Source organism: Lycium barbarum, chromosome 4, assembly GCF_019175385.1.
Source record: "Lycium barbarum isolate Lr01 chromosome 4, ASM1917538v2, whole genome shotgun sequence".
In the NCBI taxonomy this organism is placed as follows: Eukaryota; Viridiplantae; Streptophyta; class Magnoliopsida; order Solanales; family Solanaceae; genus Lycium; species Lycium barbarum.
This window is the reverse complement of record NC_083340.1, coordinates 126,070,440-126,095,761: the sequence shown is the minus strand read 5'-3', so window position 1 is coordinate 126,095,761 and position 25,322 is coordinate 126,070,440. Positions and strand designations below refer to the sequence as shown.

Genomic DNA, 25,322 nt, shown 5'->3' with positions numbered 1-25,322 from the left:
CATCAAGTGCAATTACTTCTAATGGTGATAATAATAAAATCAAGAAAAGCATTGGGGATTGGTTAATTAGGCTGGTCAAACTAATTCCTATAATTGGGTCAAACCTCAATGGACAGTGATGGGTATTACACTTACTATGCTTGGTATGGCAATGACAAAAATGGTCCCTCATGTTTTAGCGTTGGTTCAGAATAGTCCCTTAAGTATGCATTTTACAGTTTTAGTCTTTTAAGTTTGCTAAAAGTTAATACCTTCATCTCCATAAAATATTTACTGGACTGTCTGTTAGATTTGTGGAAAAAAAGATTTTAACTATAAACATCAAGAAAGTCCCATCAGATCCTAAAATATAAATACAAAACATAGTAAAAATTACACCTTAAAAAACTGCACCAGATTCAAGAAATAAATTTAAAATAGCAGAAACTAACTACAAAAAAATGTACCCTACCGCAATTTATTTCATAGTTCCTATCAAATTAACATACAAAGTTTGATAAATATTTGACAAAGACTAAAAGTGTTAGTAGTAACTTTTAGCAAATTCATAGGACTAAAATTGTCAAGTAGATACTTAAACGACTATTTTAAATCTGGACCATTTGACCAAGTACTAAAAAGGAAGAGAGTATAATGGATGAGTGATTAGCAGAACAGTCACTTTGTGTCAACACAACATTCACTAAGCTGGGAAAAAAAATGCAGGCTTTTGTGTCAACACCAAGTACTAGAACAACCTGTTACATCAATCATACAAGATTTATACACAACAACAATCAATATCACACCTCCAAAAATTTCCCCCTTTTTTCTTCACAACCCACTAAATCTCTTCACTTAAACTCCCATTTACCTTCATTTCCATCACCAAATCTTGTTTTAAATAAAAAACCCAACCCCATTCCACCACTTCTGTGTGCAAATTCATCAAATGCAATTACTTCAAATGATGATGATGATAATAATGAAATCAAGAAAAGCATTGGGGATTGGATCCAAAGTATTGGTGAAGGGATATCTGTGTTGTTTCCTTTATGGGTAGCTTTGGGTTGTTTAATTGGGCTGGTCAAACCTGGTTCATATAATTGGGTTAAACCACAATGGACAGTTATGGGTATTACAGTTACTATGCTTGGTATGGGAATGACACTTACTTTTGATGATCTTCGTGCTGCTTTAGCAATGCCTAAACAGTTGTTCTGTGGTTTTCTCCTTCAGTATTCGGTATATCTCAATCTCCTTAGCATTGATAGTGTGCAATGTTTGTTACATATTGTTTCATAATGTATCGTGCCTTATTGTATTGTACTGTATTGTTTGTTAGTACAACGTTTGGATAGATGGTATGATTTGTTGTCGCTATATAATTCTCCCTCTGTTTCAATTTGTTTATCTGGTTTTGACTTGACACTGAGTTTAAGAAATTAAAGAAGGCTTTTGAGTCTTCTGGTCATAAACTAAACACGTGTAGAATGTACCAACATGCCCTTTAATCTTGTGGTCTTAAACATGCCATGTGGAAAGTTGAAATTAAAGAGTTGCCAAAAAGGGAAAGAGACATTCATTTTGAAACGTACTAAAAGGGAAAGTAAGACAAACAAATTGAAATGGAGGGAGTACAACTCTTTGTCCTTAGAATTGATAGATTGCTTTTTATCAAACTTTAATTACAATGTTTGTTTCGGATGGTTGTTACATATTGTATTGTAATGTATTATTTTGATGAATAGAACGTTTAGATTGATTGTATGCTTTCCCGTCGTTACATAATAAACTTAGTTGGCGTTTGGGCATAAATATTGTGAAATTTGGAAAAAAGTACTAGTATTCGTTTTCAAGTTGAAAATGGTATTTGGAAATTGAACCTGTGTATGGACATGAATACAAATTGGAGTTATATTTGAATTTTTGTGAGTGATTTGGAGTGAGAATTGTGATAACAGCTTTTTGGAGTTTTTCGAATTCCGGAAAATTGTAACAATTCTGTGTCCAAACAGTTTTCCGGAGTAAAATGAAAACCATCGATGGCCAAACGGGCAATTATAACATTATAAAGAAAAATAGGACACGGGGTAAAGTTATTAGGGCCATTAACTTTTTTGTCCCCTTAGGGTACTTCTGTAACGATAATGAATAGAGTGAGTAAAATCAATCAAAGGTCCAAGTTTATCGACAAAGAATCCAGCCATAGTAATACTTAAAAATTAGACCTAAGGCGATTTGAAATGAGAATTTTCGATCATTTTTCTTTGATTTAAAGGAGAAAAATAGAGGTCACATATGTACCTAACTATTAAATGTGAATTGGGAGGATTCTGAATCAGGGGTGGAGCTAAAGGATAGTTTACCGTTTCGGTTAAACCCAATAGCTTTGGTACAAACCCTGTAGTTATCTTAAAAAAGCAATTGAATATGTACAAACTAATTAAATATAGAACGCAGTAGCATAAAACAACTAGAATCCGAAACCATAAGCTTCAAATCCTGACTCCACCTCTGCTTTCATTGTGAATGATCAAGAATTGACAATAGGTAAGGAAAGTAAATATAGATCTCACATAATCACACAGAAGATATCTTTTTTTTTTTATGAATACTGTTTAAATTGAACAGTGGATGATTCGTTTCCATATGAAGCCTTCTTCATTTTAGACTCTACTTTGGCAGAACAACAACATACCCAGTGCAATATCTATATAACTGAAAACTAGGAACAAGTTCTGGTGTCTAGATATGCATTCTCAAAGTTGGAGTGCTTAGTTACCAGTTGAGGCCAGTAAAGGTGTCTATCGATGTATTATGCCTTACTTTTTAAAAATATTAATTACAATGTTTTTTGGATGGTTGTAACATATCGTTTGATAACATATCATATTGTATTGTACTGTATTGTTTTGATGAATATAACGTTTGGATAGATTGTATCATTTTCCGTCGTTACATAATGACATACATTAGCAATTTGAAGAATAAACTTAAAATATTATAAAGAAAAATAGGATACGGGGTAAAGTTATTAGGGAAATTAACTTTTTTTGTCTCTTTAGTTTACTTCTGAAATGATAATGAATAGTAGAGTAAGTAATCAGTCAAAGGTCCAAGTTCATCTACAAAGAATCCAGCCAAAGTAATACTTACGAATTAGACCTAAGGCGATTTGAAATGAAAATTTTTGATCATTTTTCTTTGTTTTAAAGAAGAAAAATAGAGGTGACGTCTGTACCTAACTACTAAATGCAAATTGTGATGACTCTGAATCAGGGGCGAAGCTAAAGTCAAGTTTACCGTTTCGACTAAACCCAATAGCTTTGGTAAAGCCTGTATTTATCTTAAAAAAGCAATTGAAAATATGTACAAATTATTAGTAATATAGAACCCAATAGCTTAAACGAACTAGAATCCGAAACCGTGAGCTTGAAATCCTAACTTCACCTCTGCTATCAATGAGAATGATCAAGAAGTGACAATGGGTAAGGTAAGTAAATATAGATCTCAGATAATCTCATAAAAGATTTCCTTTTTATGAATACTGTTTAAATTGAGCAGTCGATGATTCATTTCCAGTGTATTGTTTTGATGTATGAAGACTTATGCATTTTAGATTCTAATTGCCGCAGAACAGGAGCAATATGTTTGCTCTAATTTTTTTATAACCGAGAAATACACTTTGTTAGTTCCAGAACTGGATGATTGATGGGGCTGCCTTTACTCTTATCTACTTAAATACTATACTTTATTCCCCATTGCTATCAGAACCCGTGAGACGCACCTACCACGCATCTCGCAATTACTGCCTTTGCTGTTGAACCAAAGCCCTGGGAGGGGAGGGGATGAAGAGGGATTTTTTTTTCTTTTCTAATTTAGCAGTGTTTATTCGTCTTCTGAGTAGAACTCAAGTTTGATAGTAGCCAAGTCCTTCCTGCTTCATGTGCAAGATGATGCTGAGCTACACCAACAACTTGTAAACTAGTACATTACCAAAAACCATATGCAAATCTGATATGATTTATAGCACTTTGTCACCAAGAGCATTTCACTATGTGAAGACTTATTTAGGGTGAGATGTATGATAGAGGTTCCGCGGATTCCGCCCCTTTAGGATACAAACTGATACTGTGTTTATTTTAGGTTACTAACTCTGCCGATTACTTTTTTTAAATCTAGATTTTATAACTTGGATTATGCATTTTCCTCTTGAATTTTAGCTCTTTGATCGCAACACAAATGTATGCTTCAGCATACCACTTTTTTCTTGGTAACTAATTGTTTGTTCTATTAGTCCATCTTCTTTTCTGTTCACAATAATGCACTTCTTTTGACGTCTCTCAGAAAATGCTTTCTGTATTAATTGAACTTGTCCATGTTTCTGGTTACCTTGTCATTAGTTTGTCGTTTTGTTGTCAATTATATTTACCTGCGTTAGATTTTCAGTTTATCCCCTAAACATCTAAGAAGTTATATGTCCTGCGCGCTTTTTTTTTTTTTTTTTTGTTCTTTTTGTTGTTGTGGTTGTAAACAAGCTAACAGGCTGTTTTCTGGTGTAGGTGATGCCTTTAACAGGATATTTTGTTAGTAAGCTGTTAAACTTGCCGTCTCATTATGCAGCAGGCTTGATATTGGTTGGCTGCTGTCCTGGAGGTATGTTCAGCTAGACTCCTTTTCTAGGCCTTCTACTTATAGGCATTATTCACTGAGCATCTCATGCATTATTCTGCAGGGACGGCAAGTAACATTGTCACTTACATTGCACGGTAGGTAGACATTTTGAATTTTCTATACTATCATCATTATTTAATTATTATGATTTTGTGCTGTTATTTTTGTTATACTACCTACTAGGTGTTGATACTTGCTTTTATTGCAGTGGAAATGTGGCGCTTTCAGTTTTGATGACTGCTGCAAGTACCCTATCAGCTGTGGTTGGTAACTTTTATTTGGTTTATGAATGTTTTATGTATATAAGACATTCATATCTGTGCATGTGTTTGTCGTGTGTTTTATGCATCCTAAAGATAATTGACCTAAAGCACCTTGTCCCTAAAAGAAACTTTCACAGAGATAGTTCTTATTGGGAAATGTGTAACTTCTCAAGTCTTGAGAAGAAAGCTGCTGGTCAACAAGCAACTAAAATAAACCCGGGAGCTTCTTTTTCAAGAAATTTTGACACTTGAATTCTCTCGATTCCCAAAATGATGAAGGAATTTGGAGGAGTTGGCCCATTTTGTCCTAAGAGCAATACAAGCTTAATAAGATTGTCAAAGCAGTCAACTGTTGCCATTGTCAAAGACAAAGATGAACCGTCAGGATCGACATCAGATATATAGCCTGTTTGGGCAAGCATCTAGGAAGTCATCAGAGCTTCAAAAGTGCTTATTTTAGAAAGTTGAGAAAAAATAAGTGCTCTTGAATAATAGAAGAAACAGTTTTTCAGAAGGCTTTTCCCGAGAAGCACTTTTGGAACATTAGCCAAGTGCAAGGTACTGCTCTAATATTGGCAGAACTATTTGTCAAATTGCTGAACCAAACACAAACTGCTACTCTCCGAAAGTAGTTTTCGTAAAAGCACTTCTGACAAAAAGCACTTTCCAAAATAAGCAGATTTTGGAAGCTTGGCCAAACAGCCTAATAGACAGGATGTGTATGAAATTCATGTAGGAAAAATATGTTGAGTGAAGGCTTCAGCGCTAGTTACAATCATTTCTTTTCTAAATGATTCGATTAACCCTTACCACCAGTTCAATTAATTTACCTCTAGACTACAATCAAAGTGCAGGGTTAGAAAGCTTATCACTGAGTATTCAATGGTCATACAAAAGTGTTAAGTCCAGAACATGAATGTGTTTCTGGATGGTCAAGAATATAAGAAAAGATTTAGGATCTTCAATTGTTTTCTTGATACGTTGTTTTCATAGATTGTTGATCCGCGTTTAACTATAACAGCGATATTATTGGTTGGCAAGTCTCTTTTAGGACTGCTGTGACAAGGCACAAATGGCTATCTTTGTATAGAAATGTAATAAACAAAGCATTATATCATCTCGCCAATTAATAGGCAACCGGAGCACTTTTGTCTAAGACCGGTGGGCCGTTCGTTATTAGTGCACTCATATTCATAAGCAATGTGGGAAAAAAGTTCCCACACTTCCTTTTATTGTTGAATGCATCTCACATTTCCCTCAAGTCAATTGACCTTTCTGGTTACGCGTGCAGGTGATGACCCCTTTTCTAACAGAGAAACTTGCAGGGCAATTTGTTGCAGTTGATGCAGCTGGGCTTTTCATGTCCACTTTACAGGTCCATTTCCTAATCTGGCTATTGGCTTATACCAGTATTATAGTTTGTCATAATAGATTATAAACTCTGCCAAAAAATACAGGTGGTGCTTCTTCCTGTATTAGGTGGTGCATTTCTGAATCAATATTTCAAAAGCTTTGTCAAAATCGTGTCTCCATTGATGCCACCTATTGCCGTAACAACTGTTGCAGTGCTTTGTGGAAAAGCAATTGCACAGAGTTCTTCTGCAATTCTTATGTCAGGTCAAAAAGTTGTCTTAGCTACTGCTCTTCTTCATGCATCTGGCTTCTTCTTTGGCTATGTACTCGCAAGGATTCTTGGAGTTGATGTATCATCCTCAAGGACAATATCTATTGAAGTCGGCATGCAGGTAAGAAAATGGTTTTGAAATAAACTTTACCAGTTTTTTTAAAAAAATGGTTTTGAAATAAACTCTGGGAAGAGCTCTCTCACTCTCTCCCTTGAGCAATGGAATTATTTGTTGGGATTTTTTCATTTTGGGCCCGTCGGCCAATATTAAATACAGGCGCTAGCCGAAATATACAAAATCTATACACTAATTTTGTATATTATATGTATATTTGTACTTAATATACAAAACCTTTGCATTTGCTGGCTATTTTGTAAATTAGATCACCTAAAGGCATTGAACTGCAATTATCTCTTATTTGTTCACCTCCGATCCTCAGTATATGAGGTTGGATCTGTGAAAAAAATATATGTAAATGTATGATCAAAATGGCCTGAATGCTACCTATTATCAGGGGAAAAGTGAACTACAAATAATTTGATAAGCCCCTGGTATGTATAACCTGCCCACTAGTAAGGTTCTGCATAGGCCTTAAATTCAGAGACAGATCTAAGATTTGAAATCTAAGGGTTCGAGTTCAGTATTCTACCTCCACTCATTTGATTTGATTTACTAGGTTCGGAATCAGTTATTTGTATTTATTTGATGATTTTTAACACATATACAAGATCCTAGCTAAAGCTCAGACTGTAGGTCCGCCCCTGATTAAAGTGTATGTTTATTGCAGAACTCGGTTCTTGGAGTAGTTCTAGCTACTCAGCACTTTGGTAATCCACTTACTGCAGTGCCGTGTGCAGTTTCTAGTGTATGTCACTCGATATTTGGCAGTGCCTTGGCTGGAATTTGGAGGCGTTCTATTCCAGATAAAGTGCAGAACTGAGTCACTCTCTTGGTATATCTTAGCAATTGTGAATCTGAGATTGTAGCTTTTCACAGACTGATACATCAAGCTTGGTAGTCGGTGGAATTGGAGGGTCACTTTTTTCTTTTTAGAAGTTCATAGTGTTCATGTCTGGAGAATCAGCAATTAACCTGTCGATACTAGAACCAATTTTATTTTTTTGGCGGTGATTTCGGAGATGCTCCAGGAAACTTTGAATTCTCGGAACACTGGTAAATCTGCTCGAAGGAAGAAATTAATCAATTATGCAGAGACTCGCCTACTTAATATCTTGATTATTGGCAGGAAATTTTGCCCGCATTTGAGCTCCAAGCCTTGTTCACGTAATGATCGCGTGGGGTGACTTTTGATCTCATATGTTGGTGTAAAGAGAGTAAGAGCAGTCTTGTGTTAGTGTTTCGTTATCTGGCAAATTGAAACAAACGATGTTTTTTCTTAGAATGGTGAAGAAGACAATTTCTACTATGGTATAAAGAGTTGGTTAAGTTTTGAGAAACAAATTTTTTCGAAAGAATCCAGGAAGTACTCCTAGTAGAAAACTGTTTTGTCTTCATCAGAAATTGAAAGGAAGACAATGCAGTATCCTCATTATGCTCAAAAGCCCTTTTTTCCTCTGCTGCTTACCGATATGGGAAGGCATTGCATTGGCAATTTGTCAATAAGACAGGTAAAGCCAGAAGCGAATCCATAATTTAGCGTCAGTGGTTCCTATGTGTGTAATCTTATTATATGTATATATGTTTTAAAACATTTTTGTAAATGTATGCATTATTTGGGCTGCAAGCAATATGTTCAGCTGAATCGACAAAATCCGTCCAAGATCTGCCTCTGCCCTTAGAGCCTAGGAGATCCTTCGCTACTAGGAAAGTAAGCAACTTCTAGTAGAGCAGGACCTTTATTGAGTCTGGGAAATCCTTCGCTGCTAGGAAATTAAGCAACTGAAACCAGAGTCGGACCTTCAATCAAGTTGATCATGTCATGTGCAACGTTAATTAATGGTGGTTCATTAATGTTCATTAATTTAGACTTTCTGAAAGCCCAAAAGAATGGAACCGCAATTCGATTCACTCCCTATTCTCTCTTAAAGAAGTAAAGCTTGCCCTGAATCGGGTCTTTCCCTGTTCTGTGGCATTCTCTCTTAAGAAATAAAGCTTGCCCTAAATCGGATCTTTGCCTGTTCTGTTCCCGCCACGAGAAAGACGACTCCTGATAACCTTTGCTGCAAAATTAAAGCATATTCCATGTAGAGCTGTAAATAGTAGGAGGGACCATATCCTCTAGTCAATATACAGCAAAAGTTCAAGAAAGGGTCAAAATCTGTTAATATATGTCAGAAATGCCCGTGTCCTTCATCCTGGCTGTTGCCTACAAAATTTGACAACACTAGGCCAAAGATTACCATATAAGATAATAGAATCAGCAAAGCTACTAATGAAGCAGCTGACTGATACAAAATAACTTCATATGTTCCTCTGCTGAGTTTCATCCCACCCACACTCAGACCCCACTCTACCTTTGCATATGCAAGATACTACTTTTTTTTTTTTTTTTTTGGTTTTTGACAAAGCATACAGTCTCTCTAATTAATAGGCAGATTTAGGATTTAATTTAACGAGTTCAGCCAATAAGTTTCTATGCATTGAACTCGTTGTACTCTCAAAATTATGAGTTCAAAATCTAATATTAGTTGAAATTTGAGTGGGTTTCCAATTATAAATCTGTGTTTTATGTCAAGAATGTTAGGTTCAGTTCAATCCATTGAATCTAGGCTCCATTTACGTATACTCTGTTCACCTAATATATACGCAATTCGGTCTTCAGCTGAGACCACTCAATTGATCTCATCCGCTTGAAAATTAGGTTGTGCAAAAGTTACTAATTCGACTTTCTAATAGACTCGCTCAGAGAAAAAGTTCCATAATCCAATTAAAAGTCTCCCTTTATACTAATATACGTAAATGATATAGCATCATATGTGTATGCTAACTTGTATGGAATTTTTTTCCCATCTATTATTACTGCTTTTATAAAGGATCATGGAAATAGTCATACTGAATAAGACTACGTATAGAGGCACAAGTTACCTGCCCAATTCGTGAAATATGTTAGCTCGACTTTATTTGTATAAATAGGATCAAGCTGATGTGCTCTTAATGAAATTTGAACTCCAGGAATACCAAATTAGTTTAATAATCTCTAAGTAGTTACTATCATTTAGACTGCGTTAGGTACAACATCACGGAGAACATACCAAGACTGCGGTAGTATATTACTATTTGTATTTATTAATACTAAACAAGGTAACTTTCAGGAATTAAAGAGCAAATGGATTAGTTAAGTTCTCATCAAATATAAAGCATGAATAGATGACTTGCGCTTGTCAGTCAAAAGGATTAATTATTAACTAATTTGAATGAAACTTGACTTTTTTGTTTCTTGCGAGATGGACTAAGATCGCAAACAGGAGAGGTCTGGACCAAGGGCCGAACTAAGTTGAAGAAAAGGGTTCAATTGAATCTCCTATGTTGAAATATTACACGGTGTAAAATTGTGAATAAGGTAAAACATTTTTTTTGTTGTATTTAAATAAACTTTTGAATTTCCTTAAAGAAAAGTTTTAATAAAGTGACAAAAGAAGTTCGAAAATTATTTAGGATAATAAGTTCAAGTCTCATGCATGAAATTAATTATAAGATTCTCTTTAATCTTCTAAATTCCTGATGACTCCGCTTGGACCTACTGCAACTCATCTCAAACTTTAGGTCACATGAGAAATAATAAAAAGCTAGATAGCTAGCTGGCTTAATTCTTGGTCGTTGTGAGGTTGAACAGACAAAAGTTATCAGGGTTAAATGACTTAAAGTAATAACATGATTGATATATGGAAGAAGGATATGTAAATGATGAGTTATGAATAAGAGCCAAAATCAATTAATGAAAGTAGACAAATATAGAATACTATGAACTCGTGGCAAAATATGCTTTTTAACTTCCATGTACCAGGACGACAAGGCATATGCAGTGGCAAAAGAAGTTAAAGAACATACTATATACTACGGAGTCCCCCTTTAACTACTCCCACCAGTTCAAAATCAAGAAAGAATTAATATTATCAAGAAAGAGTTAATTTTACTTAATTTTCATATTTGACCTTATTAAGTGTTAAGTGATCAAATCTCAATATTTATTTAATTAGAGCATTTTAGTCAAATTACCTATTTTATCTAGGAGTTAATATTTTCTTAAGGGGTGTGCAAATAGCTAAGTGGACACTCTTTTTGAACCAGGGGGAGTACGTATTACTTCTTTTAACGCCAATTAAGAAAATAATAAATAGAACAATAGTTTACTAAGTTAATTCCTACTTAATTATTAAGTGTTTTTAAGAATTGAACAGTATTAAAAAATTAGTATGACTTCTTCGATATTAAGGATATATATAGCTGGAAACCATTTCCATCTTTAGTCCGGAAGTCCTAAAATAATACTACAATTTTTTTGAGCTAAAGCGATTATTGCTGTGGGACGGAGAAAGTTGTATTTTATATATTTTTTACGGATAATGGATGAGAAATGTGGAAGATGACGATTGAAGGAATATTGATGCATGGGAATTTAGATGATGCGTTCAAGTTGATGACGGCTCTGTAAATTGTGTTTCCATAGTATGTGATTCAATTCTGATAATATAACACTGGTCAAGTCGTAGTAAATATTTGTAGCATATATCATATATGTATAGTTTCTTTTGTACTATAATAATTGATTAAGAAACAAACAAAAGGAGGGAAACTGCGAAGAACCTGTGTTGTTCAAACTTATTCGTGAATATGACTTTGCCCTTTGGCAAATCTCCCCAGTCTTCCTACCCTACTCTACTTCTCTTTGTCCCTCTTCTCTTCATTCCTATATTACCCCCTTTTCAACTTTTTACCTTTTTTTTCCCCCTTTTTTGTTACATGTTGAATTCTGAACTATTGACAGTGTCAATATTTTTGGTACTATTAGTGTAATTTAGCAGGATCCGTCCCAATTTATGTGATACAGTTCGAATTTCAATAGTCCAACTTCTCTATTTTGACCGTCAATTAGGACATACGATCTTTAAGTTTGTTGAAAAATAATTTACATATTTAGAAACTACATAAAAAGTATTATGAGTCATAATAATTAACAATTTAAAATATTTAAAGAACATACGAATAAATTATGATCAAAGATTTTTTTTATTTGACTCTCGAAAAGCTAAAATATCACATAAATTAAGATAGAGGGAATAGTAACTTTTACCTCATCTTTTATCTACTTGGTATAAAATGTTCATGATTGACTTTTTAAGTAAATTGATGGTGCAACCAATTGTGTACGATCAGTATATAAAAGAGGTACACGTGATAACTGCTTGGCCATTCATTTCTAAAAAGGATTAGTGATTGTTGACTTTTAGAGGCATCCTTCATCGTTGTTTGTGAATGACTGTTTTTTTTTTTCAGTCTTTTCAACTTTAATTTTTATAGAAGCAAGTTAGAAAATTTGAGAAATAGAACCATCTTATTAACTCATTCTTAATAGTCACACGATATAATCTTAAGATGATCCTTTTGTTAACGGATTATCTTATTGCACTCGTCTCTTCTGAAGGAGGAGAATCAACTATGTAGCATCTACATCGAGAATTGAAACCTCTCCCTGATTAACTCGTAAGTAGCATCCCATTGGTCGACACATCGATCGGGGCGTCAAAAGCCAGTCTTTTGTTATCGCCCCGCCGACCTTTAATTTCTAAAAGCACCTTGTGTCGGAGGCTGATAGTAAAGTAAAGAAGTGTGATGCATTTTTTAATTTGATTTATAGGATATAGATCGGGATGATTGATAAAAGACAAACCAAAAGAAGTGTGATTTCTGTAGTGTATGTTGTAGCCTGAACAATGATCACATCTTGCGTCTCTCGAGGTACAATTTGTTGTCGATTTTTAGATGGAAAAATTGAAGTAATTGAAAGATCATATTTGGATGAAAATGAAAGTTACGAAGGGTTTAATGACAAACAAAAGTTACACAAAGTTTGCCTTTTCTCCAAAAAGCTGTATGGCTCTTATGCACTTAACATATATTAGAAGTTAAATGGCTCTTGCGTACATTCCATACATTAGCCTACAAAAGATAATGTTTGGTTGGAAATATTTTTTAGTACTTTTTACCACCTAACACTATTCGATATCTGAACGGGGGAACATTAACGTGGGATCAAATAAACTCTTTTCGTTTGGTGCATGGAATAAGTTGAGATATTCGGCACTAATTTTTTGTATCATGTTTAATATAAGATATAAATTTATCCTGAGATAAATTTATACGTTGTACCAAATAAAGTATAAAATGCATCTCATGGTATAAGGTGGGATATCTCAGCATATCCTACTTATCCTGAGCTATTTTATATCATCCAGGAGATGATATAAAATAGTCCCAAGATATGAGATAAATTATAATTCGGGGATAATTTTGGCCATGCACCAAACGATCACTCACAAAGTGCTTTTCATCTTTCGCAAAATTTAAAACTACTTATGCAGTAATTTGCAATAAATAAATTTTAAAACATTTAGTAGTATTAAATTCAAAAACATAAAAACCAAATTCGTTGATTATATTTTAACTAAATTCTTGGTATATATCCTTCTAATTACAGAGGGGCTATCTAGTAAGTTCCTATATCATTTTTGTCAGCTTATTCTCTCCCCATATCTACAATAATTTATACTACATGTCTTGTCATTGTGTCAAATTATCCCTCCTAACTCCAAGAAAATCCGTGCATATATTCTCTTCATTCTTTTCTCTCTTCCCAAAAAAAAAAAAAAATCACCCTTCTCCATACACCTTCCATATCCCAAGCCCATAAACAGAAAAGCTAGCATAAAAAATCTAGAAAAAAATAGTAATTAATGGCTAGTCATCATGAACTTGAACTATCATATAATCATAGTGATAGTGATGATGACGAGGAAGACAACATTGAAGATATAGAAGAGGAAGAAAAAGAAGATAATAAATCTAATGACTGCAACAACGTTTGTAGTGGTCGTGGTCGAGGAGGAGGACTGACAGACTTTTTCTCTTGGAAAGTCATAGACCCTAGAGCGCCTTGGGTTCAAGAATGGAACCGCGTGTTCTTATTAGTATGTGCCACGGGGCTTTTTGTGGATCCACTCTTTTTCTACGCTCTTTCTATAAGTGAGAGTTGCATGTGCCTTTTCATCGATGGTTGGTTCGCGGTCACGGTCACGGTTCTCCGGTGCATGACCGATGCTTTACATTTATGGAATATGTGGCTACAATTTAAGATGAAAAAATTGCGTCCTCATGAAAATGAGTTTAATAATCCTCCTCGACTACATCAGGACCAGAGTCTTCGACGTTCTGTGGCCTTACGATACTTGAAATCCAAGAAGGGTTTCTTTTTCGATCTCTTCGTCATCCTTCCTTTACCTCAGGTGAGTTCTTAATTTATGATCAGTGCAAAAAGTATCAAAGAAACAAATCAACATGATTCATGATGACATGTTTTTTTCTTTTTTTCTTTTGTGGTATATATGCACATCGTAATAATAAATGGTGATGCATGTTTTTGTATTTTAGTATGAAAATTGTTAGTAAAAGAAGACAAGGCATGCATGTCATGGCCGTGGTTGCTTTTGCATGCTGTGGCAGTAAAATCATGCATGTGAGGTAATTACAAAGTGTCTTTTTTGTTTGTACTCACCAAGGTGAAACAGAAAGAGGAACTCAAACAAATTTGTACGACTAATAAAAGGAAATTAATCAAGACTTCAATCTGCGCCTACTTTATATCATCATAGAGGAACAATATTGATGACGAGTAATCTACTTGATCACGAATATATACGAAGTCCATTTTTCTTCCATATATAGCTTCTGAGTCAAAAACAGTACTTACTACTACTCCAGCTCCGTTTCATTTTATGTGTCTTGGTTTTACAAGACACAAAATTTTGTGGTCTTAAACAAAAATTGTGTATGATACTCCGAAATGATCTGTGGATCTTCAAAAATGTCAAGTGAGAATATTGGAGTTAAAAAGTTGTTGTACTAAATATAGAAGGTGAAATTCATTTTTTTAAGTAGACAAAAAAAAAATAATACACACACATTGAAATAAAGGGAGTTTTAACACGACAAGAGGGACTGCTCAGATGGTAAGCAACCTCCAGCTCTGACCTAAAAGTTGTGATAAGTGGGTCAAGTGGGCCGGCCCGGCCCTGTACGGACCCTGCCCGATAAACCCGGCCCATCATCGGCTCAGCACGCACCCGGCTGAGAGGGGTAAGGGGCTGGGCTAGGTTGGATTTATTAGGGGGTTGAGTCGGACAAGGTGGATAGCCCGGTAGCTCGGCCCACAGTGAGCCCAGGTGATGGCCCACTGGGTCACTGGCCCGGCCCACTTCAATTAAAAAAATAAAAATAAATAAAAAAGCTAAAATTATCAACTAATAGCCAAATAAATCTTATGTCATATAACAATTATCAACTATTATACAGAGCATATAGATTTGTAATACTACCGTTTGAAGTTTGATCTGTTGGAAGCTGGATCGCATTTACAACAACTAGCTTCTTTAATTGGACAACGACTAAATTTTTTTTTTTAGTTTAGCAAATTTATCATTAGATGTAAATGTTAATTTTATTATTGTTAGTAAATTTAAATGTCTATTTTAGTATTAAAATTTAAAAAAAAAAAAATGACCCGGCCCACTAACTAAACCCGGGCCAGCCCGGCCCCGATTAGCCGGCAGGGTACCCTTATCTGGGTAGGGGCTGGGCCAAACACCCCTTTCCTTCCCCAAGCCCGGCCCCTTAACTACGACCCGGCACCCGAGTGGCCATGTTTAAATGGGCCGGCCCGACCCAGCCAGTTAACAGGTTTAGTTGTGGGTTCAAGTCATCAAGGGAGCGAAAAGGCGAAGCTCCTAGTAGGGAGGGTGAAAAAAGGGAGTTTTAACACATTTGGCCCCTTGGCCAAAAATTATTACAGCCGCTAGCCAAATATATAAAAGTATGCATTAGTTATGTATAATATATATATTTGCCGCTATTATTTTGATGAAAACCTATTTATATCAAATTTCCCTTATTTTTAAGAGTTCTTTTTTATCGTTCCTTGGCTTTTCTATGTTAGGAGTTTACTTTTCCTTCTCGTTTTCCTTCCCTTTCAAAGCAAATATTGTGAGAGGTGAGATTGAATTTGTAGTCCCCGGTCTTATTATCGTTTTTTGATGGGACACGAATTTAAGAGGGAAAAAAATCAAATTAAAAGATTTGACTCAAACTAAAGCTATATAACATACTCAAAATACCCTTAATTTATATGTTCTATGGTGTACAACATGCCATGTCAATTTTTACAAAAGCATATCATTTCACTATCAGAAAATCGCTAATTTTCTACGGACGTTCCGTCGGAATTTGACTCGTTGGTAAGAGATTTTGCAATCAATCAAAAATGTTACCAACGAGCCAAATTCAATTCCAATAGATTCCACCCAAATTTAGCAATCTTATTCCATCCAAATTTAGCAATCTTTTCTTAGTGATTGAAGGACTTGCTAAATATAGAAATTCATTAAATAAATAAAGAATTATCATATAAAATGTAGCAGAGGTCAATACTTATCAAAGAGAAAGGAAAAGCTAATTGAACATTTTCTTGATCTGAGGAAATTTAGGAATGTTTTCAACATGCCAATGTCAATTTGGATTTGACTCCTCTCCATTACACTTTTCATTTCTTCAAGTAAACATTTAGATGAGTGACGCTTGTATGACATAACTTTAAAAGGTCAAGATTAGATCAATTTAACAAGCATCTTAACCATGATTAAAATAATAAGTTCTGAAAAGCAATTTCTATTTTTGTTATGCAATATCAGTTTCCACAAATTTTGGTACACATTAGTATCATTAATTTCCATTTGTAAATTTTATCGGTAAACTTCCCAACCCGCCTCCCCTCCCCAAATCCGTATAAATAAGAAAAATGATCTGTGATCATAAATTTTAGGAAATTGATTTTAAAACAAGTCCGAAAAATTGAATTAAAGAACATATGATGGGATTGGGAAGTAAAACTGGAGGTGAAATAATAATTTAATTTTCAAGTGACAAATGGAAAAAAAAAAACTAGAGTACTGAAATTATCTGTGACAATATTTAGTTTAATTCTCTTTCATTTAATTTTATGATGAATATATGAACGATTGAATGGAGTATATTGAACCATTTAGTGAAATAATATGTAATCTGATACTCTTTAATTAAGTTAAGATGGTAAATACGGAGCATATGAAAAGACCTGGGAAGAGTTTGTGATAATAATATTTAATATGCTGCCTTTAAATTTAATTAAGATTTTGAAGGAGATTGATATTGCATACTAAAATTAAAGAGTACTTTCCAAAACTTAACATTTTAATCATAGTTAAGATATTTGTAAAATTAATCTAATCTTAACCTTTAAAAGTTATATTAGACAAGTATCACTCATCTAAACATATACTTGAGGAAATTGAGAGAAAATGTAATGGAGAGGAGTCAGATCCGGTCAACTTATTGTTTGAAACATTTCTATGATGAGAGGGACCTATATTGAGACTCAAAAAAGCAATTTTAAACCTTTGTTGTCTTGAAAAATAATTTCCAATTGCTTTGCTGGTCAAGAGAGACCGAAATGGTTAGTAGACATTTGGATATGAATTGGTTGATATTTGAAAAAGAAAAAAGGAATATTTGAATTTAAGTTGAAGGATATTTGAAAGTTAAACTCGTGTTTGAATAAGAAATTTTGAAAAAACTTAGGGCTCGTTTGTTCATGAGATTTTTTTTTTTAAACAAACAATATTTTCAAAACGTTATTTGGTTATACATTAGAGTGATTTTTTGATTAGTTTTTGAAGAGGAGTCTTTCAAATTTTAAAATGGTTAATTTTTGTAAATAATTTTTCAAATTTGAGTAACTAGTTTTGACCAACTTTCAGATGAATTTGTTTTCACTCGCAAAACTTCAACCTTTTTTCAAGTGAAATTTATATGCTTAAACCCAACTTCAACTTCAAATACTATTTTTTTAACTTTAACTTTCTAATATTTTTTTTTTTCAATTATCACTCAATCATATACAAACGCTTATTTAAAATTATTTTTATAACTTCAAATTTATATTTCAAGTTACTAATACTCCAATTAGATAAACAAACATTTATTCTAAATAATCACCAAATATTTTTTATTTTAAAAAAATTCAAATATTCAAATTATCTGATCATGATCTGCATTAGAAGTTTCTCGAAGAAGATTTCTCACCGGAGCCCCAAAATTTTAGTTGATCGAAGCACCAGTAATTAAAAAATTAAACAAAAGACAAAAATCAAATGATCGTTTCAAACATGACGCCATGGAAGAGTACCTTTTTTTTTTTACTTTCCACGTAGAACAGTGCCTCATGATTACTAGGAGTATCCATACATTTAACAACATAGAGTGGCTTAATAATATTCTTTCGGTCTTATTTATGTAAAGGCGTTACTATTTGAGGATCAAATATTTTTATTTTATTTTTAATATTATAACTTTTTAAGAATATTTTGCATCATTACTATGTTCACTTATAGGACATTTCATGTAGTTTTTGATAAAAAAAATTATATCCAAATTTATAATCTAAAGTGAAACTAATTAAGTGTTTTGACCTTCGTATTTCAAAACCCTTCACATAAATTAGGACGGATGTAATATAATTTTTAACTTTTGACGGATTAATAATTAATTCTGGATGTTTAATAATATGTTGCAGATAGTGATGTGGGTAGGGATTCCAGCTTTATTGGAGAAAGGATCTACAACAACAGTGATGACAGTGTTGTTAATTATGTTTCTGTTTCAGTATTTGCCCAAAATTTATCACTCCGTTTGCCTATTGAGACGCATGCAGAATCTCTCTGGATACATTTTTGGTACTGTTTGGTGGGGAATTGCTCTCAACTTGATCGCTTATTTTGTTGCCTCTCACGTAAGTGCATACCCAATTTTTTTATTTGCTTTTCAAAAGAGTACATTTATGAGATTATACTGGGTATGTTGTTATATTTCACAAGAGTTCATTTATTTATGATTATAAGGGAATGCGGGTGTTAATTAGCTAGATTGGGTTGAATTTGGATGGATCAAAATTAACAAATAGACCCGGGTAATTGACACGCCCAGTAGTTACTTCGGCTGAAATGAGTTGGGCAAAACTGGACTAAGAAGCGGGTCATAATGCAACTAGCTTAATTCAGTACTAAGTTTTAATTTTGTTGTTTATTCTATTATAATTTCTTAAGTGCCTGATATATTTTCAATTTTTGTATTATGTCTATATATAACATATCAAACAAAAAGAAATTTGTTGAAAATATTTTGATAAGATTCCTTGTGAGTCACTTTGGACTATATAACCCAAATTTTAAATAGGCTAAATTGAACGGGTTACTATGAGATGAGCTAAAAACTAAGCGGGTTGGTGAGCAAGTCCTATTTTATGGGATAATTTGGCCACTCCTAATTGGGAGGAATAGGTTCTAGATAAATGAATAGGATGTTACTCCTACAATCCCAATTTATTTGATACTTCTCGTGTTGATTGTAAGTCTATTAGATGAATTTTGAAACTAAATCGAATTAGATTAACATTTTCTACAATATACACTAAGTTTACCTCATAGTTTTTGATAATCTAAATGTCTGGATCATCTTGCGTGCACCTTAATTGATTTCACGAAATATGTATCATTTTACAACTTACTTTTTAAATTCCTTGCTCCACCACCCATACAGGCAGTGGGAGCATGTTGGTATTTGCTAGGAATACAAAGGGCAGCAAAATGTTTGAAAGAACAGTGCAGTGTCACAAAAGGTTGTGGCCTGAAAATGCTTGCTTGCGAAGAGCAAATATTCTATGGAACAAGCAGTCTGGTGAAGCATAAAAGTAGATTCATTTGGGGGGAGACCAAAATTGCAAGATCGACTTGCCTAGACTCTCATGATCAAGACCTTTTTGATTATGGAGTTTATAAATGGACTGTTCAACTTATTACTAATGCAAATCGTTTCGAGAAAATACTCTTTCCCATCTTCTGGGGTCTCATGACTCTCAGGTACGTATTTTCTTCTATTGACTTAATTTAAAAGGCGGCCGGTCATGTCAGGCTATAAGATAAGATACAATTCTCAAACTACTTGATTGACTAGTAAGAAAGAGCTTTCATGATAACTGGAAGACTCATGTATGTACGGTAACCCCCTCTTTTTTTGGTAACTAACTCATTTTATTAATTACCAGTGCAACCATGACAAATTTAGCAAAGCCAACACAGCTTGCTAGGGTCTAAAATCAACTCAAAAAACACTTATATCGGATCAGGCAGTAGCTATGTAAAACTGGAAGCTATGAACTAACACTTGCATGCCATGGGGAGCTCTAACTAGACAAACATATGCAAGATCCTTGGCCAACTTTTCCACTGTATAGCTCTTTTGCTCAAACAGTCTCTGAGTCTTTTCCATCCCATAGGGTATAGATAACCTCAGCAAAGATCATCTTCAAGAGTTGAGCCTGCTGAGTTACCCTTTGCTATTACTGATGGTCCATTGTACAAAATCAGCCCAAGTATTAACCAGCAAAAGCGCCTCTATTGATCCATCTGAGGACACTGGTCCATACACCCTTAGCAATAGGACATTGGACAAATAAATGCTCATGGTTCTCAGGAACTTGTTGACATGGAACACATTTCTCGGTAGCTTTCAGCCCCCATTTGATCAACCTGTCAGCTGTTAACCACCCTTTCTTACCATTAATAACTTACTCCCTTTCATAATATTTGGCTTTTTGAGATTTTTGTACACCCTTTAAGAGGATATTTAGTAGCCTTAGTCATAGGAGTATTTACCTTTTATCTCTCTTTTAAACGTATCACTTAATTACAACCATTGCCTGAAGCAATCAGAGCCGGATGTACTGTTGCGGCGCCATGTTCATCTAAACCCCATATTTTCAATGCCGAACATAAATTAATATGTGAAATTCACTAAAATTGCAATAAGTAGTATGTCTAAATTTATAATGGTTTCAAGGTAAAGAACCTTAATGCATGGTTGAACATATAAAGCTCAAATTCTGGATTCGTCTCCAAAAACAGAAAGAGTGAATTTTAAAAAAAAAAGGATGCATGTAATAAATGCTTCTTGTTTCTTCAAAAATTCATATATTTCAAAAAAAATTCAAATTGCTAAAATGATACGATGATATGAACCAAAGGTACTACCTTCTTGTTCCGGTTTTTCTTTCTTGTCACTTTCGCATACAGTAACAAATCAGAGTATCGTGTTTAATTTTATACTAATTTTGCAGTACTTTTGGCAACTTGGAGAGCACAACAGATTGGCTGGAAGATGTTTTCATAATCGTCGTTCTCACTTCTGGTCTACTATTGGTTACCATGTTGATTGGTAACATCAAGGTAATCTTCCTAAACATACATATGCATGCACACTACTAAAACATATCTATTTTTCCACTGAAAAATATTTAGTTGCTATTCCCACTGAATGTCGATGGGAAAAACTTAAATTGTAGTGTTTTCATACGGAAAAATCAGAAAGTTCCCAGTGTTTCAATGGGAACCTGTTTCCCACCATGTGTTCCCAGTGAATTGATTCGGTAGGAATGAGGTGGAAAAATCATGTTTAATAACACAAACTTCTCACTGAATGTCGGTGGGAAAAACCTCTGTTTCTAGTAGTGAAAACAATAGAAGTAGAACCTAGAGTTTGCTAGTTCAGAAGAACCCTGAGTTTCCCAGTTGAATAAGTGTATATAAAGTTGGATGCAACATCTTTCAAAACTCACTCTCTCAACTCTGTAACCCACAACATCTAAACATTGGATCTGATTACGGAGCCAGAATTTCAAATAAGAGGATTACCAAAAAAAAAAAAAAAAAAATCTTATGCCAAGAACCAAGATGATTCAACAACTTATATATATACAAAAAAGTCATTTTTTCCCTATTTACATACTTTTATTTTTTAACAAAGGGTGTTAATTGAACTCCATGCACCCCTCTGCCTCCGCCTATGCGGTCTGCTACTCAGGGCAGAGCTAGGGGGCCAAGAAGTTTGCCGGAAAATTACATTATATTTATATTATTTTATACGTAGAGTATAGTTGTTGAATTTTTTTGGCTTCTTGATGTATTTACATTTTTATATTTTGAATCCCCTCAATAAAAAATTTGGCTCTGTCATTGAGAATAGAGAACAAGAAATGCCTAATATATGGGTGTTACGTTGTCTATGTTATGATGGTGTATAATTAAGTCTTGGTGCATGAAATGCTACAGGTATTCTTGCATGCAACAACATCAAAGAAACAGGCAATGCAACTAAAGATGAGAAATGTAGAATGGTGGATGAGGAGAAGAAGGTTGCCTCAGGGATTAAAGCAGAGGGTCAGAAATTATGAAAGGCAAAGATTTGCAGCAACGAGGGGAGTTGATGAATGTGAGATGATAAGTAACCTTCCAGAGGGTCTTAGAAGAGACATCAAATATCATCTTTGCTTGGACTTGGTCAGACAGGTAAACATTCATTAATCTTCTATACGAGAAAATTCTATCAAATTGGAGAAGTTTTTTTTTTTTTTTTTTTTTTTTGAACAGCAAATTGGAAAGTTACTAATGAGGGTGTTCAACTTTGAAACTGATGATGTCACTCTCATCCGACCATTCATTCTTATTTCTAAGGTTTATAATGCATCGATGATATGATTTAAGTTACTAAAAATCAATTGTAATTAAGTACTCTGTCCGTTCCGTTTTAATTGGCCATTGTATTAAAATAAATTCTCCTTTTATTTGTCCATTTTAGCAAATCAAGAGAAATTTATTTTCTTATTCTGATATTCTCTTTATCATTAAGTAACTATAAAGTAATACTCCCTCTGTTTCAATTTATTTGAACCTATTTCCTTTTTAGTCCGTGCCAAAATGAATGACCTCTTTCCTAATTTAGAAACAAATTCACTTTATGAATGATTTACAGCCACACAAATTTTCAGCGCTTATTTTGAGCCACAAGTTTCAAAAGTATTTCCTCTTTCTTAAATGTCCTGTCCAGTCAAATGAATTCATATAAATTGAAACGGAGGGAGTAGTAGTTAAATTTAGATACTTAAAACACAATTAATAAAGATAATATAGTAAAACAAGCCCCTAATAAATATTAATTTCTTAAGGAGAGTGCCAAGTCTACAAGAGCCAGGTAAAATGAGACGGAGGGAGTATGTGACATTAACTTCGAGTTACTAACCTAAAATGTTTGAGTAATAATTAGACTACATGTAAAAAAAAAAAAAGTACTATTTCATAAATATGCAAAGCTTGCATTTTTCAGAGACTTAGGGGTCGTTTGGTTTAAGGTATAAGCTGGATTATCCCAGCACTAATTTTTATACCATGTTTGGTATAAGGTATAAATTAGTGCTGGTATAAATTTATACCTTGTACCAAACATGGTATAAAAATTAGTGCTGGAATAACCCAGCTTATACCTTCTTAACCCACTTATACTGGGATTATTTTATACCATCTTTTAGATGGTATAAAATAATCCCAATAGATGGGATAAATTAGTCCCGGGATTATAATCCCGGGACTAATGAGTCCTTGAACCAAACAACCCCTTACAGTACAAGTACCCCTTTCAGAAATTTGATTGACCAGTGTATTTTTAGTTCAAAAGGACTGAATAACTTTTTTTTTGCCCGGATTGTCCTTCATTTGGGGTGGTCTTTAATATTTGACCTTCAAATTGGTGGTCTTCAATTTTTGTCCTTCGCCTAATACTCCGAGGTTCTGAGTTCGAACCTCAACTCAGTAAAAAAAAAAAAAAAATCGCAAGGCAGAGTTTTGCCTTTTGCGAATTTTTTTAAATTTTTTTACTGAGCGAGAGTTCGAACCCGAAACCAAGGGACTTTTAGCTAAGGATAAAAATTAAAGACCACCAATTTGAGGGCCAAAAATTAAAGACGACCCAAGCGAAGGACAATCCTGCAAATTGCCCACTGAATAACACAATGTACCGATCTGAGCCAGAATCATTCATATTTATTGCCCAAACTAAGTTTTTTTCCTCATATTTCAGGTTCCTTTGTTTCAACATATGGATAATTTGGTCTTGGAGAACATATGTGATCGCGTGAAGTCACTGATTTTCACAAAAGGAGAAACAGTAAGTTTAAATGTCGTGTTTAACACTTACGTAAAAAATTAAAAATTAAAAAGAAGCTAGGAGTTGAAATCACCAGCCCATTTCATATATTTTGCTTTTTTTTTTTTTTTTTTCTTATAGATAACAAGAGAAGGTGATCCAGTTCAGAGAATGCTGTTCATAGTGAGAGGCCATCTCCAAAGCAGTCAAGAACTTCGAGATGGTGTCGAAAGTTGTTGCATGTTAGGCCCTGGAAACTTCAGTGGGGACGAACTTCTCTCATGGTATTGTTACAATTTATTTAAACATGAATAATGAATAAAATATATTTTGAATGAGAAGTGTGTTAATCTTAAGTTGGTTTTTTCTTCCCTATAAATTACTAATTTACTTTGGGAAAATGCTAGCTTTGCATAATTAGTGACGGGCAGTAAGACATCAAACAAGCAGGTGCTATCTGGCCCTTCCTTGATCTACACATTCATGCCCTTTAGAGTTAAGGAATGATGGTTAAGAGTTCTTGCTTTTGAATTCTCACTCTGACAATTTAGAAGGCTATAATAATACCTTAATGCCTCTGAGGAAGGTTCAACCTAGCCCTACGCCTTTTCGGATTAGAATGCTTCTTTGACAAAGCAAAAAGGAGGAATGCCCTTTTTTTGCCAATGGATCACTTAGCTGGAGAGGCTTCTTTATAGTCTTGCACCTATAATGAAATAATCTCCTCTCCTCCGCTAAAAATACTTTCTTTCTTCTCCAATATTATGCACGCTAAAGAGCCAGAAATAATTTTGCTTTCCTAAGCATAATCTCCCCATTATTTGCCTAGTCAACAAATTCAAAAGGTTCATCATCATATCCACTAAAGCTATTTGCATCCAATCCCACAACGATATGACACGTAAAGGAGAAACCGTATTTTTAACGTGTTTCAAGCCTAAATCATTCTCTCTTTTTTCTGACAGGTGCCTCCGGAGACCCTTCGTGGAGCGGCTACCACCGTCCTCGTCATCACTAGTGACTCTTGAGACCACCGAAGCCTTTGGCCTTGAAGCGGACGATGTCAAGTATGTCACTCAACATTTTCGCTACACATTTGTAAACGAGAAAGTGAAGAGAAGCGCAAGGTATTATTCTCCAGGATGGCGAACTTGGGCGGCTGTTGCTATTCAGCTGGCCTGGAGGAGATACAGGCATCGGTTGACACTCACATCGTTGTCATTTATTCGACCAAGAAGACCATTATCACGAAGTACTTCGTTATCAGAGGATAGGCTTCGGCTTTACACGGCTTTGCTCACTTCACCAAAGCCAAATCAGGATGATTTTGATTTTTGAAAGAGCAATAAAAATGAATTCTCTTGTAGAACACATATGTTGTAATATAGTTTGGAGTTTATTTTGAGGAGACTTCCTAGCTTTCTTTTCATGTTATGAGAAAGGAGCACATAACAAGACATGTTCTCGTCACATCCCTCCTATGTTA

At 34.3% G+C, this 25,322-nt stretch overlaps 2 protein-coding genes across 2 annotated transcripts; both read left to right on the top strand.

Annotated features, from left to right (window-relative positions):
• The first annotated feature begins 604 nt into the window (after nucleotides 1–604).
• On the top strand, nucleotides 605–8,005 carry LOC132636388 (probable sodium/metabolite cotransporter BASS1, chloroplastic). The gene is made up of 7 exons (XM_060353234.1): nucleotides 605–1,224; nucleotides 4,545–4,638; nucleotides 4,718–4,751; nucleotides 4,865–4,919; nucleotides 6,211–6,294; nucleotides 6,377–6,664; nucleotides 7,332–8,005. The coding sequence occupies exons 1-7, from the start codon at nucleotides 700–702 to the stop codon at nucleotides 7,482–7,484; spliced, it is 1,233 nt and encodes a 410-aa protein (XP_060209217.1). The 5' UTR covers nucleotides 605–699; the 3' UTR covers nucleotides 7,485–8,005.
• Nucleotides 8,006–13,294: 5,289 nt separating this feature from the next.
• On the top strand, nucleotides 13,295–25,306 carry LOC132636386 (cyclic nucleotide-gated ion channel 4-like). The gene is made up of 8 exons (XM_060353232.1): nucleotides 13,295–14,004; nucleotides 18,381–18,596; nucleotides 19,403–19,722; nucleotides 20,979–21,087; nucleotides 21,970–22,206; nucleotides 23,771–23,857; nucleotides 23,978–24,120; nucleotides 24,802–25,306. Exons 1-8 carry the CDS (start codon nucleotides 13,456–13,458, stop codon nucleotides 25,172–25,174), a joined length of 2,034 nt encoding a protein of 677 aa, XP_060209215.1. The 5' UTR covers nucleotides 13,295–13,455; the 3' UTR covers nucleotides 25,175–25,306.
• Nucleotides 25,307–25,322: the final 16 nt, after the last annotated feature.

Coding starts and splice junctions, on each gene's coding strand:
- LOC132636386 (XM_060353232.1), top strand. CDS start 13,456: ATGGCTAGTCATCATGAACTTGAACTATCATATAATCATAGTGATAGT. Junction 18,597..19,402: donor CTTATTTTGTTGCCTCTCAC/GTAAGTGCATAC, acceptor CCACCCATACAG/GCAGTGGGAGCATGTTGGTA. Junction 22,207..23,770: donor GCTTGGACTTGGTCAGACAG/GTAAACATTCAT, acceptor CTCATATTTCAG/GTTCCTTTGTTTCAACATAT.
- LOC132636388 (XM_060353234.1), top strand. CDS start 700: ATGCAGGCTTTTGTGTCAACACCAAGTACTAGAACAACCTGTTACATC. Junction 1,225..4,544: donor GTTTTCTCCTTCAGTATTCG/GTATATCTCAAT, acceptor TTTCTGGTGTAG/GTGATGCCTTTAACAGGATA. Junction 6,295..6,376: donor TTTTCATGTCCACTTTACAG/GTCCATTTCCTA, acceptor CAAAAAATACAG/GTGGTGCTTCTTCCTGTATT.